Consider the following 18,872-nt stretch of genomic DNA (forward strand, 5'->3'; position numbering starts at 1 on the left):
TTTTGTTGGATAGGACAGAGAGAAATCAGAGAGGGGGGAGAGAAAGATAAACACCTGCAGACCTGCTTCACAACCTGTGAAGCACCCACCCCGCCCCCGAAGGTTGAGCCCTGGGGTTTGAACTAGGATCCTTGCGCCGGTCTTTGCGCTTCGCCCCATGTGCCCTTACTTGCTGCTCTACCACCCAGCCCCATTACCTTACTATTTTAAAGGCTCAATTTACCAGAGCACTGTTCAGCTCTGGCTTATGGTGGTCCTGGAGACTAAACTTGGGGCCTGGGAGCCTCAGGCATGGAAATCTTTTGCACAACCACCACAAGTCATTGTAAATAGGAGAAATCACATGGAACAAATTAAGATAGACAGCTGGTGAAAACTTAAACCATGAAGCCTTATTGACAACCATTTTCAGTAATCTCTAAAAGTGAAGCAGACTGAGTTACTTAAAAACTACAACATTTGGTGGTTCAGGAGGTGGCACAGTAGATAAAGCATTGTACTGTCAAGCAGGATGTCCTGAGTTTGATCCCTGGCAGCACATGTATCAGACTGATGTCTGGTTCTTTCTCTCTCCTCCTATCTTTCTCATTAATAAATAAATTTTTAAAAAATGCCATATTTGTCCATTTTAAATAAAAGTAGGCTGTCCAGAAATGCCAGGCCACTGAAATCATACTCACAATTAGCCTCTGTGTGATCTGGGAAGGCATCCATAGCCTCTTCAGCACTACATCTGACTCTAACATTATTAAAATTAAGTAACTCTCATAATTTGACTCTTCAAAGTAGACCTAAATCTCAGTCAAGGAGGAAAAAAAGAAAAAGGCTGGTCTGTATGTGCTCAGGAAAACAAATGTCTTGTGGGCCTTGGGTCTTTCCAAAAACATTCAGCTGGCAAAGACCCAGATATGTTCACTGAACTCATGGGAGAGGTTGGCACAATAGCTCACTTGGATAGTGCGTTGCATTGCCATGTGCACAACAGGATTTGATCCAGGCCTCCAACATACTGAAGGAAGTTTCAGTTCTGTAGACTCTTTCACTGTCTTTTTCTCTGCCTTTCTGTCTCTAAAATAAAGAAGAAAAAAAGAAAACAAAAGAAAGAAAAAGAAAAAAGGGGGGAGGAGGAGAAGTTGGGGAAAATAACATAGTATTTATACAAATGAGTCTCATGCATGGTATGAGGTCCAGGTTCAATTCCCCAACCACCATAAGCCAGGGCTGAGCAGTAATCCACGATAAAAAATATATATGAAAAAAAAAAATTAAGTAAAAGGAAGGAAAAGGTCAAAAGGTCACCAGAATTGGGAAGCGGCCTAATAGAATGCATTCATACTAACGCATGCACAACCAGGACAGGAAAGAAGGAGAAATAGCAACCCAAAGTTGGAAAGTAAATCAAATGTCTAGCCGCTGGCTAAAGAGACAGCACTATGGGAGTACTATCTAGAGGCAGGACTGGCATTCCAATGGTCCCAGGTTCAATTCCCAATGGCCAGCACTAAGTGGTGCTCTAGTTAACAAAACAGAACAAAGCAAAATACACAAGCTGGAATTTTGTCACAACTGACCAAACATAACCAGGAAGGTCAAAGACCAAACAACCCTCCCACCAACCCTCTCTGCACTCTGAGGATTCTAAGAGTGAAGCTCATTCTGGAAGAGAAAGCCCACCATACCAGCTGTCTCAAAGTAGCCCAAGGCCTCCTGAGCTGGCCCATGGAACATGAGTCTTCCTGAGGCCAGTAACGTGAGGCTGTCAAACAACTTGAAGATGGAGTAGCGAGGCTGGTGGATGGAGAAGATGATGGTCCGTCCCTGTCTCGACATCCTACATTAGAAGGGAAAATACAAGTCACTGAACAAGACCTGCACGTGCTCACAGAACACTTCACTGCTGCCTCTAGATCATTCTACCACAGCAAGTTGATTTTCTCTAGCTGGCTTCTCATCTTAACCAGCAAGAGAGCCAAGGCTATTATCATTCAAAGTGTGCTCAGCTGGCTGTCTGAATCAATTAGGAATGCAGATAATTAGTAAAGACAGCTTCCTGCATCCCAGGAAGTGGCATTGTAGATACTGAGCTGGACTCTCCAGCATGAGGTCCCTAGTTCACTTGCTGGCACTGCATGCGTCAGAGTGATGCTCTGGTTCTCTCTCACCTTCTCTTTCTCCTTCCCTCTCTCTCTCTTTAAAACAATAAATATACATATATTCTTTCATGAGTAGAGCACTGTTACAGGTGTCTCTAGTCTGTCTCTCATCCTCTAGCAAAAAGACAGACGAGGAAAATGAAAAAAATAAAATGACTGCTAAGAGCAGTGGAGTTGTGAAGGCACTGAGCCCTAGTGAAAACCATGGTTGCAAAAAAAGAGTTAATTAAAATAAATATGCCAGGCCACAAAAAGGGCAGGAATAGGTATTCTCATATCAGACATGATTGACTTTAAAAATAAAATTACAAAAGATAGGGATGGACACTACTTAATGCTCAGTGGAACAGTCAATCAAGAGGACCTAACAATTATTAACATCTATGCACCCAATTAGAAGTCATCTAAATACATCAAACATATACTGAAAGAGCTACAGCAATGTATTAACAGCAACACAGTCATAGTAGGGGACTTCAACACCCCACTCTGTCAACTTGACAAATCACCCAGGCAGAAAATCCATAAAGACATGAGGGAGCTAAATGAGGAGGTAGAAAAACAAGAACTTTGGACATTTTCAGAGCCATTCATCCCAAGAAACTGGAATACACATTTTACTCAAGTCCACATGGGTCATTCTCAAGGATAGACCATATGTTGGGTCACAAAGACACAAAGACAGCAACAGCAAATTCAAGAACATTGAAATCATCCCAAGAGTCTTCTCAGACCACAGTGGAATTAAACTAACACTTAACAATCAACAAAAGATTAGTAAGAGTCCCAAAATGTGGAAGCTCAACAGTACACTCCTTAACAACTACTGGGTCAAAGAGGAAATAAAGGAAGAAATCAAAATGTGTGGAGAATTCAATGAAAATGAAGGCACAAGCTATCAAAATATTTGGGACATAGCTAAGGCAGTACTGACAGGGAAGTTCATAGCCATACAAGCACACATTAGGAAACAAGAAAAAGCACAAATAAACAGCCTGACTGAACATCTTAAAGACCTAGAAGAACAAAGGAACCCTAAAGCAACCAGAAGGACAGAAATCACTAAAGTTAGGGCAGAAATCAATAACATTGAAATTAAGAAAACCATACAAAAGATGAACGAAAGTAAATGTTGGTTCTTCGAAAGAGTAAACAAAATCGACAAACCTTTAGCCAGGCTCACAAAACAAAAAGGGGAGAAGACCCAAATAATTCAGATCATAAATGAAAGAGGAGATATCACAACAGACACTGCAGAAATTCAACATATCATGCGAGGCTTCTATGAACAACTATATGCCACCAAGCTAGAGAACCTGGAAGAAATGGACAATTTCCTAGATACCTACCAACTTCCAAAACTAAGTAAAGAGGAAGTAGGTAACATGAACAGGCCCATCACAGCTAATGAAATTGAAACAGTTATCCAAAATCTTCTCAAAAATAAAAGTCCTGGACCAGATGGTTTTACAAATGAATTCTACAAATACCATAAAAAAAAAAAATAAAAAAAAAACTAATACCTCTACTTTTAAAAGTCTTCCATAGGACTGAAGACACTGGAATACTCCCTTCCAGCTTCTATGAAGCCAACATCACTCTGATAGCAAAAGCAGACAGGGACACAACCAAAAAAAAAAAACTATAGACCAATATCTCTGATGAACATAGATGCAAAAATACTGAACAAAATTCTAGCCAACCAGCTACAGCAGTATATTAAAAAGATTGTTCATCATGACCAAGTGGGGTTTATCCCAGGCATTCAAGGTTGGTTTAATATACGTAAATCAATCAATGCGATCCACCACATCAACAAAAGGAAGACCAAAAACCACATGGTCATATCAATAGATACAGAGAAAGCCTTTGACAAAATACAACATCCCTTTATGATCAAAACACTACAAAAAATGGGAATAGATGGAAAATTCCTGAAGATAGTCGAGTCTATATATAGCAAACCTACAGCCAACATCATACTCAATGGTGAAAAACTGGAAGCATTTCCACTCAGATCAGGTACTAGACAGGGCTGCCCACTATCACCATTGCTATTCAACACAGTGTTGGAAGTTCTTGCCATAGCAATCAGGCAGGAGCAAGGAATTAAAGGCATACAGATTGGAAGAGAAGAAGTCAAACTCTCCCTATTTGCAGATGACATGATAGTATGCATAGAAAAACCTAAGGAATCTAGCAAGAAGCTTTTGGAAATCATCAGGCAATACAGTGAGGTATCAGGCTACAAAATTAACTTTCAAAGGTCAGTGGCATTCCTCTACGCAAATGCTAAGTTAGAAGAAGTTGAAATCCAGAAATAAATTCCTTTTACTATAGCAAGAAAAACAATAAAATATCTAGGAGTAAACCTAACCAAAGAAGTGAAAGACTTGTGTACTGAAGACTTGTGTACTCAAGGAAATCAAAAAAGACACAAAGAAGTAGAAAGATATTCCATGTTCATGGGTTGGAAGGTTTAACATCATTAAAATGAATATACTACCCAGAGCCATCTACAAAGTTAATGCTATCCCCATCAAGATCCCAAACACATTTTTTAGGAGAATAGAACAAATGCTACAAATGTTTATCTGGAACCAGAACAGACCTAGAATTGCCAAAACAATCTTGAGAAGAAAGAACAGAACTAGAGGCATCACACTCCCAGATCTCAAATTGTATTATAGGGCCATTGTCATCAAAACTGCTTGGTACTGGAACATGAATCGGCACACTGACCAGTGGAATAGAATTGAGAGCCCAGAAGTAAGCCCCCACACCTATGGACATCTAATCTTTGACAAAGGGACTCAGACTATTAAATAGGGAAAGCAGAGTCTCTTCAACAAATGGTGTTGGAAAAAATGGGTTGAAACATGCAGAAGAATAAAACTGAACCACTATATTTCAAGAAATACAAAAGTAAATTCCAAGTGGATCAAGGACTTGTATGTTAGACCAGAAACTATCAGATACTTAGAGGAATATATTGGCAGAACTCCTTTCGGCATAAATTTTAAAGACATCTTCAATGAGACGAATCCAATTACAAAGAAGATTAAGGCAAGCATAAACCTATGGGACTACATCAAATTAGAAAGCTTCTGTACAACTAAAGAAACTACTACCCAAACCAAGAGACCCCTTACAGAATGGGAGAAGATCATTTCATGCCATACATCAGACAAGAGTTTAATAACCAACAAATATAAAGAACATGCAAGTCTCAACAACAAGAAAACAAATAACCCCATCCAACAATGGGAGAGGACATGGACAGAATATTTACCACAGAAGAGATCCAAAAGGCTGAGAAACACAAGAAATAATGCTCGAAGTCTCTGATTGTCAGAGTAATGCAAATAAAGACAACAACGAGATAACACTTCACTCCTGTGAGAATGTCATACATCAGAAAAGGTAACAGCAGCAAATGTTGCAAAGGGTGTGGGGTAAAAGGAACCCTCCTGTACTGCTGGTGGGAATGTCAATTGGTCCAACCTCTGTGGAGAACAGTCTGGAGAACTCTCAGAAGGCTAGAAATGGACCTACCCTATGACCCTGCAATTCCTCTCCTGGGGATATATCCTAAGGAACTCAACACATCCATCCAAAAAGATCTGTGTACACATATGTTCTTGGCAGCACAATTTGTAATAGCCAAAACCTGGAAGCAACCCATGTGTCCAACAACAGATGAGTGGCTGAGCAAGTGGTGGTATATATACACAATGGAATACTACTCAGCTATAAAAAATGGTGACTTCACCGTTTTCAGCCGATCTTGGTAGGACCTTGAAAAATTCATGTTGAGTGAAATAAGTCAGAAACAGAAGGATGAATATGGGATGATCCCACTCTCATGCCGAAGTTGAAAAACAAGATCAGAAAAGAAAACGCAAGTAGAACCTGAAATGGAATTGGCATATTGCCCCCAAGTAAAAGACTCTGGGGTGGGTGGGTGGGGAGAATACAGGTCCATGAAGGATGATAAATGACATAGTGGGGGTTGTATTGTTAAATGGGAAACTGGGGAATGTTATGCATGTACAAACTATTGTATTTACTGTTGAATGTAAAACATTAATTCCCCAATAAAGAAATAAATTTAAAAAAAAGAAAAGGTAACAGCAGCAAATGCTGGAGAGGGTGTGGGGTCAAAGGAACCCTCCTGCACTGCTGGTGGGAATGTCAATTGTTCCAACCTCTGTGGAGAACAGCCTGGAGAACTCTCAGATGGCTAGAAATGGACTTACCCTATGATCCTGCAATTCCTCTCCTGGGGATATATACTAAGGAACCTAACACAACTATCCAAAAAGATTTGTGTACACATATGTTCTTGGCCACACAATTTGTAATAGCCAAAGCCTAGAAGCAACCCAGGTGCCCAAGAACAGATGAGTGGCTGAGCAAGTTGTGATATATATATATATATATATATTACTCAGCTATAAAAAATGGTGACTTCACCATTTTCAGCTGATCTTGGATGGACCTTGAAAAATGCATGTTAAGTGAAATTAAGTCAGAAACAGAAGGATGTATATGGGATGATCTCACTCTCAGGCAGAAGTTGAAAAACAAGATGAGAAGAGAAAACACAAGTAGAACCTGAACTGGAGTTGGCGTATTGCACCAAAGTAAAAGACTCTAGGGTGGGTGGGTGGGGAGAAAACAGATCCAAGAAGGATGACAGAAGACCTAGTGGGCTTGTATTGTTATATGGAAAACTGGGAAATGTTATGCATGTACAAACTATTGTATTTAATGGCGAATGTATAACATTAATTCCCCAATACAGAAATTAAAAATAAAAAAAGAAAGTTCATCCACACCTATGTGCACTGCCACCATGGCCACCTGCCCCTACACAGTTCCCTGCTCAAGTTTCCTGGAAACATTTAACATCTGTTCACTGAGCGTTTCCCTCCAAGAAAGAAGAGAGTTTGGATGGGTGTGTTGGCAGCTGAGTGTCCTGTGCCATGAGTGACAGCAGGTCCAGGGCAGGCAGGTCACCACATGCTGAAGGAAGGCTGGAGCACCGACCTCTTCAGGAGCAGGAGGACAGCACTGGCCGTGCTGGAGTCCAGGCCCGTGGTGGGCTCATCCAGGAAGAGGATGGACGGGTCCGTGATCAGCTCCATTCCGATACTCGTCCTTTTTCTTTCTCCCCCAGACACCCCGCGGATAAACTGAGTTCCAACCTAGGACAGCAATATTATTATCATTATTATCAGTAATGGCTGGTGGCTCAGTGGCCAAAGCATTGGACTCAGAACTATGAGGTCCAGAGCCCATGAACTAGCTCATCTGGGGAAGGGATTGGATATGGAGTTCTGGTGGTGGGAATTATGTGGAGCTGTTACCTCTCTTATCTTATGGTCTTCTCAATATTTCCATTTTATAAATAAAAATAAAGAAATAGCTCATTTGAAGGGCTGGCAAGAGAGCACAATGGTTCTGCAGAAAGACTTTCATGCCTGAAAATCCAATGTCCCAGGTTCAATCCCTAGCACCGTCAAAAGCCAGACTGAGCAGTGCTCTGGTTTTTCTTGGTGTGTCTCTTTCTATGCCCCCCTCTCTTTCCCCTCACTAAAATTAAGATTCAAAAGTCAAACAAAGAAAAACTAAATAGCTCCCTTGGATAGTGTGCTGCTCTGCCAGGTGTGCGACCTAGGTTAGAGCCTGGTCCCCACTGCACTGCAGGGAGCTTTGGTGCTGTGGTCTGTCTAGCTCTCTAATCCCCTGTCTTTATCTAAAAATAAAAATAAAATCCCCAGCATTGCATGTACCAGAGTAATGCTCTGATTCTCTAATCATGTTAATAACTAAATAAATATGCAAATAAGCTGACAAATAACTAAATAAACAGCCAGGGAGATGGCTCAGTGGCAGAATGGGCCGGTGCCAAGTGTGATGCCCAGCACCACTATGCCAGAGTGGTGCTCTGTCTCCCTTTAATTACTAAATCTTAGAATGAAAGAAAAGAAGGAAAGAAAGAAAGGAAGAAAGAAAGAAAGAGAAATGAAGGAAGAAAGAGAGAAAGAAGGAAAGGATGGGAGGGGAGAGAGAAAGAAAGGAAAGGAAGAGAAAAGAAAAGAAGAGAAAAGAAAAGAAAAGAAAAGAAAGGGAAAGTAAAGAAAAATACTAGTACAACATGGGAATTAGAACAATAAAAAAAGCCTTGGATGCTCACCTGAGGTCCCTAGTTCTCTATCTGAGTGATGCTCTGTTTCTCTTTCTATCCTCTCATAAATGATAAAATAATAATAATAATAATAAACAACGCCTCCTTACAACCACAGTCACTATTGTTTGCTGAGTTCCTAATATGTGCAAGGTAGGAAAAGGTTCTCTACCTCACTGTCTCCACTGATTCTGAATAGCAGGTAACAAACAAGGCCAGCAGAGGGGGGCTTCTCTTTGACGGGATGACTGAAAAGGACTCAGTTCTGAGCTGATACCTGGCAAAGCCATGCTTTCAACTTTTCTAGATGGTCTTCATCAAGTCAGATATCTAGTTCTGGGGCCAGGTGGTGACAGCTGGCTCAGTTATCTGCACATCAGTGTCACTGGGTGTTGGGGGTGTGGTGGGGCAAACAGGAGGAGTCAGGGGAAAGGAAACAGCGCTGCTATTAAGAGTCTGTAAAAACAGATCACCCAACAGAGCACCTACTTTACATGTGTGACAACTCGAGAGGGTGTCCCCAACATCCTGAGCATGTTCCTGTGGGAGCACCATGCACGGCACCAGGGGAAGCTTCAGGAACAATGGGCCTCCCCCCACCCTGCCATTGCTATAGGAATTCTACTTTATTTTATTTATTTATGTTTTTATTGGATAAAGATAGAGATTTCGATGGAGGAGGGTAGTTGGGAAAAGAAGACAGAGACAGAGAGACACCTGCACACTGTTCCACCTCTTGTGAAGCTTCCTCCCGCAGGTGGAGACCATGGGCTTTAACCTGGGTCCTCGTGCAGGGTAACAGGTGTGCCTGATTAGTTGCACTGCTGCCCGGCCCCTGCATTTTAGTTTTAAAGAGTCTTCAAAGAGATAATAATCAAATGTAAATCATGCAGCTGAGGGGAACATGTAACAATGGAGCATTTTGGGAAAAAAAAATAAGGAAATGAGAATGTATATGGGCTTGGCATAGTAGCTGACATCACAATTATGCTAGCTGTGCTACTCAACAGTGGTTCTGTGGTCACACACACACACACACACACACACACCCCTTTCTTTTCTTAAAAATGTCTCCCAACAGTACTTAAAGGTAAAATATGATGTTTATGACTTTATTTAAAATATTCCCAAATGAACAGGGAGATGGTATAGTGGATAAGGTGTTAGATTTTTAAGCATGAGGTCCTGAGTTTGAGACCCATCATTAAGTGTGCCTGAGTGATACTCTGGTTTTCTCCCCACCAAATGAATATTTTAAAAGAATTTTATTTTATTTACTATTTTAGAATATAGACAGAAATTGAGAGAGGTAGGGGAGAGAGAGAGAGAGAGAGAGAACTACAGCATTGCTTCACCACTACTCCCTTCAGACGGACCTGGGTTCAAGCCCCAGGTCCTTGCATATTATAGTGTGTGCTCTCGGCTGGATACACCATCCCCAGCCCTCAAATAAATAATTTTGTATTTTATTTTATTTTATTTTATTTTATTTTATTTTATTTTATTTTATTTTATTTTACCAGAGCACTGCTCAGCTCTGGTTTATGGTGGTGTGGGGAGTGAACCTGAACCTGGCACTATGGCACCTCAGGCATGGAAGTCTGTTTGCATAACCATTATGCTATCTACCCCGCACCCATAAATCAAAGTGTTTTTTTTTAAGATTTTACTTATTTATTAATAGAAGATAGGAGAGAGAGAAAGAACCAAACATCACTCTGGTACATGTGCTGCCAGGGATTAAACTCAGGACCTCATGCTTAAGAGTCCGATGCTTTATCCACTGTGCCACCTCCCAGACCACAAATCAATGTTTTAAATAAACAAATAAATAAAATATTGGGGTGGGGAGATAGCATAATGGTTCTACAAAAAACACTCAGGCTTGAGGCTCTGAGGTCCCAGGTTCAATCTCCCACACCAACATATGCCAGAGCTGAGCAGTGCTCTGGTAAAATAAAATATTCCCGAAAGATGACCTCCACTTGGGACAGCCTGCTTGGACCCCTTCTGGAGTGTATTTCTTTTACTCTAACTTGACTGATCCTTTATTAATTTTTTATTAGTGATTTAATACTGATTTACAAAATTACATGTCAACAGGGGTATAATTTCACACCGTTCCCAACAACAGAGTTCTGAATTCCCCAATGCCTCCATTGCAAACCACAGTGGTTCTCCCAAACTTACAGATATGGGTTAACTATCATCTTCTAAATTGTCTACACTTGTACATAATTGACCCTTTTTTTCCAGGTTCAGTCTTCTCCCCGCCCCTCCCAAAGCCACACATGACACTATTACTACAGCCAGATGTTCCTCCCTCCTTCTTCCTCTCTCCCTGGGTACTGCATGGAGCTGCAGTTCAGAGGCCTCTTATCCTCTTTCTCCAATCACTTCTCCCCCACTGGAAGTATGGATCAAGACTATTTTTGGGGTGCAGAAGGTAGGAGTTCTGGCTTCTATAACTGCTTCTCCTCTGGACACAGGCATTGGCAGGCATACCCCCAGCCTGTTTTATCTTTCCCTAGTGGGGTAGGGCTCTGGGGAGGTGAGGTTCCAGGACATAATGACTGATCCTTACTTTCACTTTAATCAATGTTTCCTGCTTTGCTAAAAAAAAAAAAAAAAAAAAAAAAAGGTATCCCAAAGAATAAATAGTAACAATAGTGAGAGCTAGGTGAATGGAATTAGCAATCAAGCCATTTTATCTAGTAGGCAGCAATCTCACCAACTTACTCTTCCTGAAAATCCAAGCATAGAACTTAAGGCAGTGTGGTCCAGGAAGTGGTGCATTGGATAAAGTGTTGGCTCATACTCCCAGAGGGAAGTTCTAATGAAGGGGACTGGTCATGAAACTCTGTGGAACTGTACCCCTATTATTTCATAATCTTGTTAATCATTATAAAATCACTAATAAAATTGTTTTTAAAAAAGAAAAGAAAAACAACTTGGAAGCTACATAAAGCACAAATCTGGGCAGAATTACACACTGAAACATACAGAGAAAGAACCCTTGGGTATTCATCAGTTAGCAATTCTAGAATTATGTTCCAAAACTAATGGAACAAAGACTCCTGGAGGGAGAAGAGGTGAAAGGATAAAGAAAACAGGCAGAATGGGAGTTGGGCAGTAGCACAGAGAGTTAAGTGCAGGCGGCGCAAAGCACAACAAGGAGCAGCTTAAGGATCCAGGTTCACCTACCAGGGAGTCGCTTCACAAGCAGTGAAGCAGGTCTGCAGGTGTCTGTCTTTCTCTCCCCCTCTCTGTCTTCCTCTCCTCTATCCATTTCTCTCTGTCCTATCCAACAACAATGACATCAATAACAACAATAATCACTACAACAATAAAACAAGGGCAACAAAAGGGAATAAATAAATAAATGTTTTTTAAAAAAGGAGAACAAAAAAGAGAACAGGCAGAAGGAAAATTTGTGGGAAGATGTGGGCTGAAACTTGAGCCAAGTGGGGGACAGAGTTCAAGTCACAGGGAAAGAAAATGTTGCACGTTCATTGCCAAGAACACTTTTGCCACTAGGTCACCTGACCATAATTTATTTGCAGAACTGAGTCACTTTCAGATTTAGTTCCTGGTTAATTTTCACATTCAGAGAACACAAATAGAAATATTTCTTGCCATTACAGATAGCAATCACTTTTGACCACAAGTAGTGCCGAAACCTTCTGGAACAAGAGCTATACCAAGGGTGGGAGATGTTGATGCACCTGAGACAGCACATGTTACCATGCTCAAGGACATGCGTGGGTTCAAGCCCCCAGTCCCACCTAACGGGTAGCTTCACAATTAGTGAAACAGTATTGCAAGCATCTCTCTTTCCCTCTCTCCCTCCCTCTCCATCTCCTACTTCCCTCTCAGATTCTCTGTCTTCATCCAGAAAACAAATAAACAAAATAAAATAGGGGGCAGGCAGTGGCACACATGGTTAAACATACATACTACCAAGTGCAAGGACCCGGGTTCAAGCCCCTGCTGCCCACCTGCAGGGGGGCTGTTTCATGAGTGAGAAAGTAAGTCTGCAGGTATCTATCTTTCTCTCCTTTTCTCTATCTCCCCATCGTCTTTCAATTTCTCTCTATTCTATCTGGAAAAAAAGTAAAATCAAAGGCCACTGAGAGCAGTGGCTTCACAGCACCAGCACGAGGTTCTAGTGGCAAATAAATAAATTAATTAATATAAAACAAATATTTCCTTTTTTTAAAAAAAAAAAAAAGGAGGTAAACTACTCTCGAGGGAAGATGCTGGGTTTAGTCTATGATACCATCAGTTCTTTCCACGTTACCTTAGAATCGGCCACTTTGTCCAGGCCCAGCTCTTTAATGATCTTATCGATCCGTTCATTCTTTTCCCGGCTGTCCATCATTGTGGGCAGCCGGAGGGCTGCTGAGAACTGTAGATTCTCTCTCACAGTCAAAGTTCCCATCACAACATCATCCTGAAAGTGAAAAGTCAAGGTTTAACAAGACATCCGAGATCTTTTTTCAGCATTCTTTAGGAACATGTAACTCCACCCACAGAAATGATCCAGCCGTCGTTAAGTTCCAGGGAAGGATGAATCTGCAACTATATAAGTGACAGTAACTCCATGGGCACACAGCTACAACAAACAGGAATGTCTGCTCCTCATCTGCAGGGAATGAGGGGGGTTACTAGCAGATCTTTCCAGGTTGCTTCTTTCAGCCATCTGCAGAAACAGTTTTTAATTGGGAAGAAAAGGCGATGGCAGGATTAAAAAAAAAAAAAAAAAAGCACAATAGTACTATCTTCTTGGAATGATAGTGATGACCAGAATTGAAGTCAGTACGCCTACAAAAGTTCTATTCCAGATTCTCCCTTTTCATTTATGGGAGAGTATGGGAAGGCAGGGGTCTACTATTCAGCTATAAGCAGTTATGAAGTCGACCCTACTTTCTGGATGGGACCCAAAAGCATGACGTTAAGTGATGCAAACCAAAAAGAGAAGAAAGGATATGGGATGATCAGCCTCATAGATGGAACTTAATCAAGAGCAGAAAAGAAACCACAAAGTGAAAGTTGGACAGGGTGTGGCATATTGCACCAACACTCTGGTAGAGGAGGAGGAAGAGAAGGAGGAGGAGGAGGAGAGGGGAGGGGAGGGACAGAGAGGACTTTGCAGTCCTAGAGCTTGATGGTGAGAAAAAAACCTAAGTTGGGGGGGGGGGGATGAGCATTTTATAGACACCTACCAAGGGGAGATGTGGCTTTGTACCCATGCGTCAGCATCTGTACTGTAAGGCATTAACCCTCCCAATAAAGTGATTGGGGGAGGGGTGGGGAGGAAGAAAGCCAGTAACCAATTAAAAGTGTACTAAACATCATTCAGGGCACTTGCCCATGGAAAGAAAAAGGAATGAGGGTCTAGAAAATCCCTCACCCAGAGGGCCGGGTGGGGGCACACCTGGCTGAGTGCACAGGTGACAGTGCACAAGGACCCAGGTTCAAGCCCCTGGTCTCCACCTACATGGGGAAAGCTTCACAAGTGGTGAAGCAGTGCTGCCAGGGTCTCTCTATTACACCCTCTCTATTACACCCTTCCCTCTTGATTTCTGGCTGTCTCTATCCAATAAATAAAAATAAAGATTAAAAAAAGAAAGAAAGAAAAAAAAGAAAATCCCTCACCCAGCAGAGCATGTCTTGCTATGTGGGAGGCCTTGGATTGAGCCCTACCACTTCATCAGAGCACCAGGGTTCAGAGGAGCTCTGTGGATTGACAAAGCAATGATATGCTATCCTTCTCTCTCTCTTTTTGGACAGAGACAAAGAGAAACTGAGAGGGAACAAAGAGATGGAGACAGAGATAAAGATAAATACAGAGACAGAGATAGAGAGAGACTTGTAGGAATGCTTGTGAAACTTCACCCTGCAGGTAGGGACTGGCAGCTGATGGTAACAAAACAGCCCCAAGCCCTCACTTCATAGTGCTGATCAAAGAAAAGGAGGGAGGCAAGGAGAGGAGGAGGAGCAGAATAAGAGAAGGAGAGAAGACACAAAGGCAGCAGGCAGGCAGGGCACTCCAAGCTGCTAACCCAGAGATACCTACTTGCACCACATAGCCTGAGATGCACTTGAAGTTGGCTGGCCGAGGTCCTCCATTGATCAGCACATCCCCAGATAAACCGCTGGGATCCTTCCTTGCAGCCAAGATGTCTAACAACCTGTGAAGCAGGTGACATGGCTTCAGCCCTCCAGCTAGGCAGAAGCTACTCAGTATCCAAACTCTACTCAAGCTACAAAGTTCACTCAAGAAATCCCTGCTTTCATTAAGAATATCTATGGAATTTTTTTTTTTTTTTTTTTTTTTTTTTTTAGTAAGTGCATGCAATAACAAAGCTAAAATCCAAGTAGGCAAGGCACTGCTGAATGCCCCCCTCCCTACATCCCTAAAGGGGCCCTTCCTGTTCTCTGAGTTTCACTTCATTTTAGCCCATTCAGAGGCCCAGGAAGATAGCATCACAATAATGCAAAAGATTCTTATGCCTGGGGTCAAGCAGTGGCACACACCTGGCTGTGTGCACACATTACCATGCACAAGGACCAGGGTTTGAACCCCCCTCCCCACATGCAGGGGGGACGTTTAACAAGCAGTAAAGCAGGTCTTCAGGTCGAGGTCTCTCTCTCTCTCTCTCTCTCTCTCTCTCTCCCTCTCTCTCTCTCCCCCTTTGTATTCCTCTCCCCTTTCAATTTTTTTCTGTCCTATAAAATAACATAGAAAAATAAATAAATAAATGAAACATTGACCTCTGGGAGTGATGGATTGACAGTGTAGTCACCGAGCCCCAGCAATAACCCTGGTGGGAATTTTTTTTTTTTTTTAAGACTCTTATGTCTGTGGCACTGAGGTCCCATGTTCAATTCCAGGCACCACCATAAGCGGAGCTCACCAGTGCTCTGGTTAAGAAAAACTAAAAATAAATCCACTTCATTCCTTTACTTCCTGCTAGCTTAAACCTAAGATCCAGTGACCGTATCCTGTTTGTTAAGTTGATCTAGTAAGTCTTCCCGGAATCAGACTGGACATATAGCAAGTGCTCAATACCTGATTGTGTAAACAGAGCTTCAAAAGAACATTATGTGGACTTGTGGTTCACCCAGTTGGTTGTGTTTATTATGACAAGCAAGGACCCACGTTTGTGCCTCAGGTCCCCACCTGCAGTGGGGAAGATGCTTCACAATCAGTAGATCAATGCTCTAGGTGTTCTTTTTCTATTCTGCTGTATCCCCCCACACACACTTCTTCTCTCAATTTCTCCTTGTCTCTATCCAATAAATCAATAAAATATTTAAAAATAAATATTTTGCTAAGTATGAAAACAAAGAACATTACAACAGCAGAGCAAAAGCAGACACCTGCTCTCTGCCATACTCACGAAGATTTGCCTCCACCTGTGGGTCCCAGGATCGCGTTGAGGCCAGGTCTCATGATACCACTGTAAACACAGAAACAAAACAAGTCAGGGCCCCTGCCTGTCAAGCTGGCTCTGGTAAGTCACGACCTGCACTTCACACACTCCTGGAAAGTTGGCAAAAACAGACAGAAAATAAGCACAAACCAACTCTTTTTTAAAATTCATTTTTCTTTCCTTCATGTGAGATAGTATGGGGTGTGTATGTGTGTATGCATATATATATATATTTTTTTTTAATTTAAAATTTTTTCTTTCTTTTTACCAGAGCACTGCTCAGCTCTGGTTAATGGTGGTGTTGGGGATTGAATCTGGGATTTCAGAATCTCAGGCATGAGAGTCTTTTGCATAACCGTTATGCCATCTACTCCCACCCATATTTATATATTTGTAATAAAGAGAGGGTAGAGAGAACCAGAGCATCATTTCTGACACATTTAATAACAGGAATCAAACTTGGGACTTCGTGTTTCTAAGTCCAGTGTTCCGGCCACTGTACCACCTCCTGGCCTGCCACAGAGGGAGTTTCACATGAAAAAGAGAGAGGGAGCAGGAGGGGGTGAGGGGAGGAAGAGGGAGAAAACTCCATCAGTGCTTCACCACTTGGAAAGCTTCCCAACCAATCTTATTTTATCTATACCCTATGGTCTTATTATACCTGTATATTATTTGGAAGCAAAATTAACATAACCTCACCAGTAAATATTTGTGGTGGCATGTGTGTAGGCACAGATTGCTAGTATACAGTTCATGGTGAAACTATATCTGAATTTACACTGTGCTATAGATAGAATGAACTCTAGTGACAGAATCAGAAAAATATGTAAGCTATGATTTTTCTTCTGAAGGAAACTTACAGCTTAGAGACAGTTCTTGTGTTGAAAATTTTAAGCAGTGAAGTCCAGAAATGTTTGAGCCCAGCCTTAGAAGAATAAATCAGAGCTCGTGAGCCAATTAAGTAAGAGCAAGTATATGGTTCCCCCTTGCAGGTGGGGACCAGGGGGCTTGAACCCAGTTCCTTGTGTATGGTACTGTGTGTGCTCAACCTGGTGTGTCACTCCCTAGTCCCAAGAAGTTTTTACCTTTCTTTCTTTTCTTTTTTTAATTTAATTTTTTTTCATTGGGAGAATTAATGGTTTACAGTTGACAGTAAAATACAGCAGTTGGTACATGTGTAACACTTCTCAATTTTTCACATAACAATCTACCCCCACCAGGTCCTCCTCTACCATCATGTTCCAGGACCTAAATACTCCCCCCACCCCAGGGTATTTTACTTTGGTGCAATATCCAAGAAGCTTTTTAGGTGGATGTGCTTTACAAATTTGCAGAGAAGTTGCTGTAGACACAGCTCTTCCCCTCAAAGACATATGAGGGTCATGAATATTCAAAGACAGCTAGAACAGGAGAGAAAATTGAGGTGCTGGTGACTGTGCTAAGATGCAAGAAGGCAGAGTACGGACTGTGCCCTGAAGGCCCTGGGGAGAGCAGAGGAGGGAGTGAGGAAGAAGGACAGAGGTCCACTACAGTCACACAGGCACAATAAAGCCCAACAAGGGCCTGCCAAAACACTCTGTTAAAACCAGAGTGTCTGAGACCTATATCTTTCAAGAATGGGCAAGAAAATACAGATTTACCCCAGAGACAGGAGCATGTATTCCAAGCTTCAGGGCCAAAGCCTGAGGGTCATACCACTGCCAGATGAGGGTTTTCCCAGAGTCCAGAGCCATCAGTATCCAGCCATAGACTGTGCAGAGCAGCTGCCACCACAGGGCAGGCCTCCACTGAGCTGATCTTTGTGCCTGGCTGTCGCAGTGGGAAAGTGGCCAGGAGACAGTGTGAAGCCCCCTTTCACTTCACTCATGAACTGAGGCATCTCTCACTGAAAGGATGGATGCAGGACTTAGGTAAACCAGAGAAATCTCACTTCCTAGTGAGCTTCCCCAAGTATAAAAAGACATGCTGATGTTATTCACAAGAGCCCAAATCTGGAAGCAACTTAAATATCCATCTACAGATGCCTGGATAAAGAAGTTATGGGCTATTCACGCATCCACAGATTTCTCAGCACTGTGAGCAAAAGCTCAAATGCTACATCAGAAGACAAATGTAACATAACAAAGACTCTTCATCAGGTAAGAAAAAATCAGCTTTTTATAATCTTATAGTTCAGTATTGTCCATACTCCCCCACCCTCTAGTACACACAGAGAATCCCAGATTCTATCTGCTTTGTAACACAAGTGAGATTGATTATAAAATGGCCACAGGAAAATAAGAATTCCAGTCTCTATCAACTCCTTCGCAATCCTCTTATTGTACACTAGAAGGACACGTGGGCTTGACTTTCTTGCTTACTCATATTTCTGTTCTGGTCATCCTTGAGAAAGGAGATCCCGCTTCCCCCCCTTGGAGTAGTGTTTCTAGGATGGGGAAAGGTAGCTCTTGCCTATTTTAGCTGTGAATTCTGCCTGGCAACATCACCACCATTCAGAGAACTGTGAAATCTGGGCCTTTTTTTTGATAGGAAAGAGAGAAACTGAGAGGAAAGGGTAGATAGAGAGAAGGAAAGAAAGACAGACACCTGCAAGACCGGATTCATGCTTATGAAGCGACCCCCCTACAGGTGGGGAGCTGGGGACTCGAACTGGAATCCTTGAGTGGGTCCTTGCACTACATGCCATGTGTGCTTAATCCATTGTAGCGCCGCCACCTGACCTCCCTGACTGAGTTTTTATGACCCTTATGATGCACTCGAGGATAAAAAGTGTTGGGAAAGCCTGAGCAGGAGTTACTCAACTGCTAGTGTTCAGACACATGCAGGATTAATGGACAGCATGCAATTCAAAACTATTCAACTACGAAGTGCCGAAACTATTCAAAGTGCCTTTCACTTAACAGTACCAAATCTGAAGCCACCAACATTTCCTTCATTAAATTTTATTTATTTATTTATTGCACCACCGGGGTTAGCACTGGGGCTCGCTGCCTACATGACTCCACATTTCCTGGCAGCCATGTTTTTTTCTTTCTGCTTTTTATTTGTTTTTATATTTATTTATTTATTTTCCCTTCTGTTGCCCTT

General features: G+C 42.0%; 1 protein-coding gene across 2 annotated transcripts in view; it reads right to left on the bottom strand.

Annotated features, from left to right (window-relative positions):
- Positions 1-18,872, bottom strand: part of ABCG2 (ATP binding cassette subfamily G member 2 (Junior blood group)) — a 71,739-nt gene that overhangs the window by 38,571 nt on the left and 14,296 nt on the right. Inside the window, exons 3-7 of one of the 2 annotated variants that reach the window (XM_060187788.1) lie at positions 15,753-15,812; positions 14,426-14,540; positions 12,647-12,799; positions 7,206-7,363; positions 1,680-1,831 (exon numbers count right to left, since the gene is read on the bottom strand). In XM_060187788.1, the coding sequence (XP_060043771.1) occupies positions 1,680-1,831; positions 7,206-7,363; positions 12,647-12,799; positions 14,426-14,540; positions 15,753-15,812 (638 nt within the window). Of the gene's footprint in view, positions 1-1,679; positions 1,832-7,205; positions 7,364-12,646; positions 12,800-14,425; positions 14,541-15,752; positions 15,813-18,872 lie in introns of those variants that run through there. The other variant, XM_060187789.1, reaches the window with a different exon arrangement.

This window comes from Erinaceus europaeus, chromosome 3 (assembly GCF_950295315.1).
Source record: "Erinaceus europaeus chromosome 3, mEriEur2.1, whole genome shotgun sequence".
In the NCBI taxonomy this organism is placed as follows: domain Eukaryota; kingdom Metazoa; phylum Chordata; class Mammalia; order Eulipotyphla; family Erinaceidae; genus Erinaceus; species Erinaceus europaeus.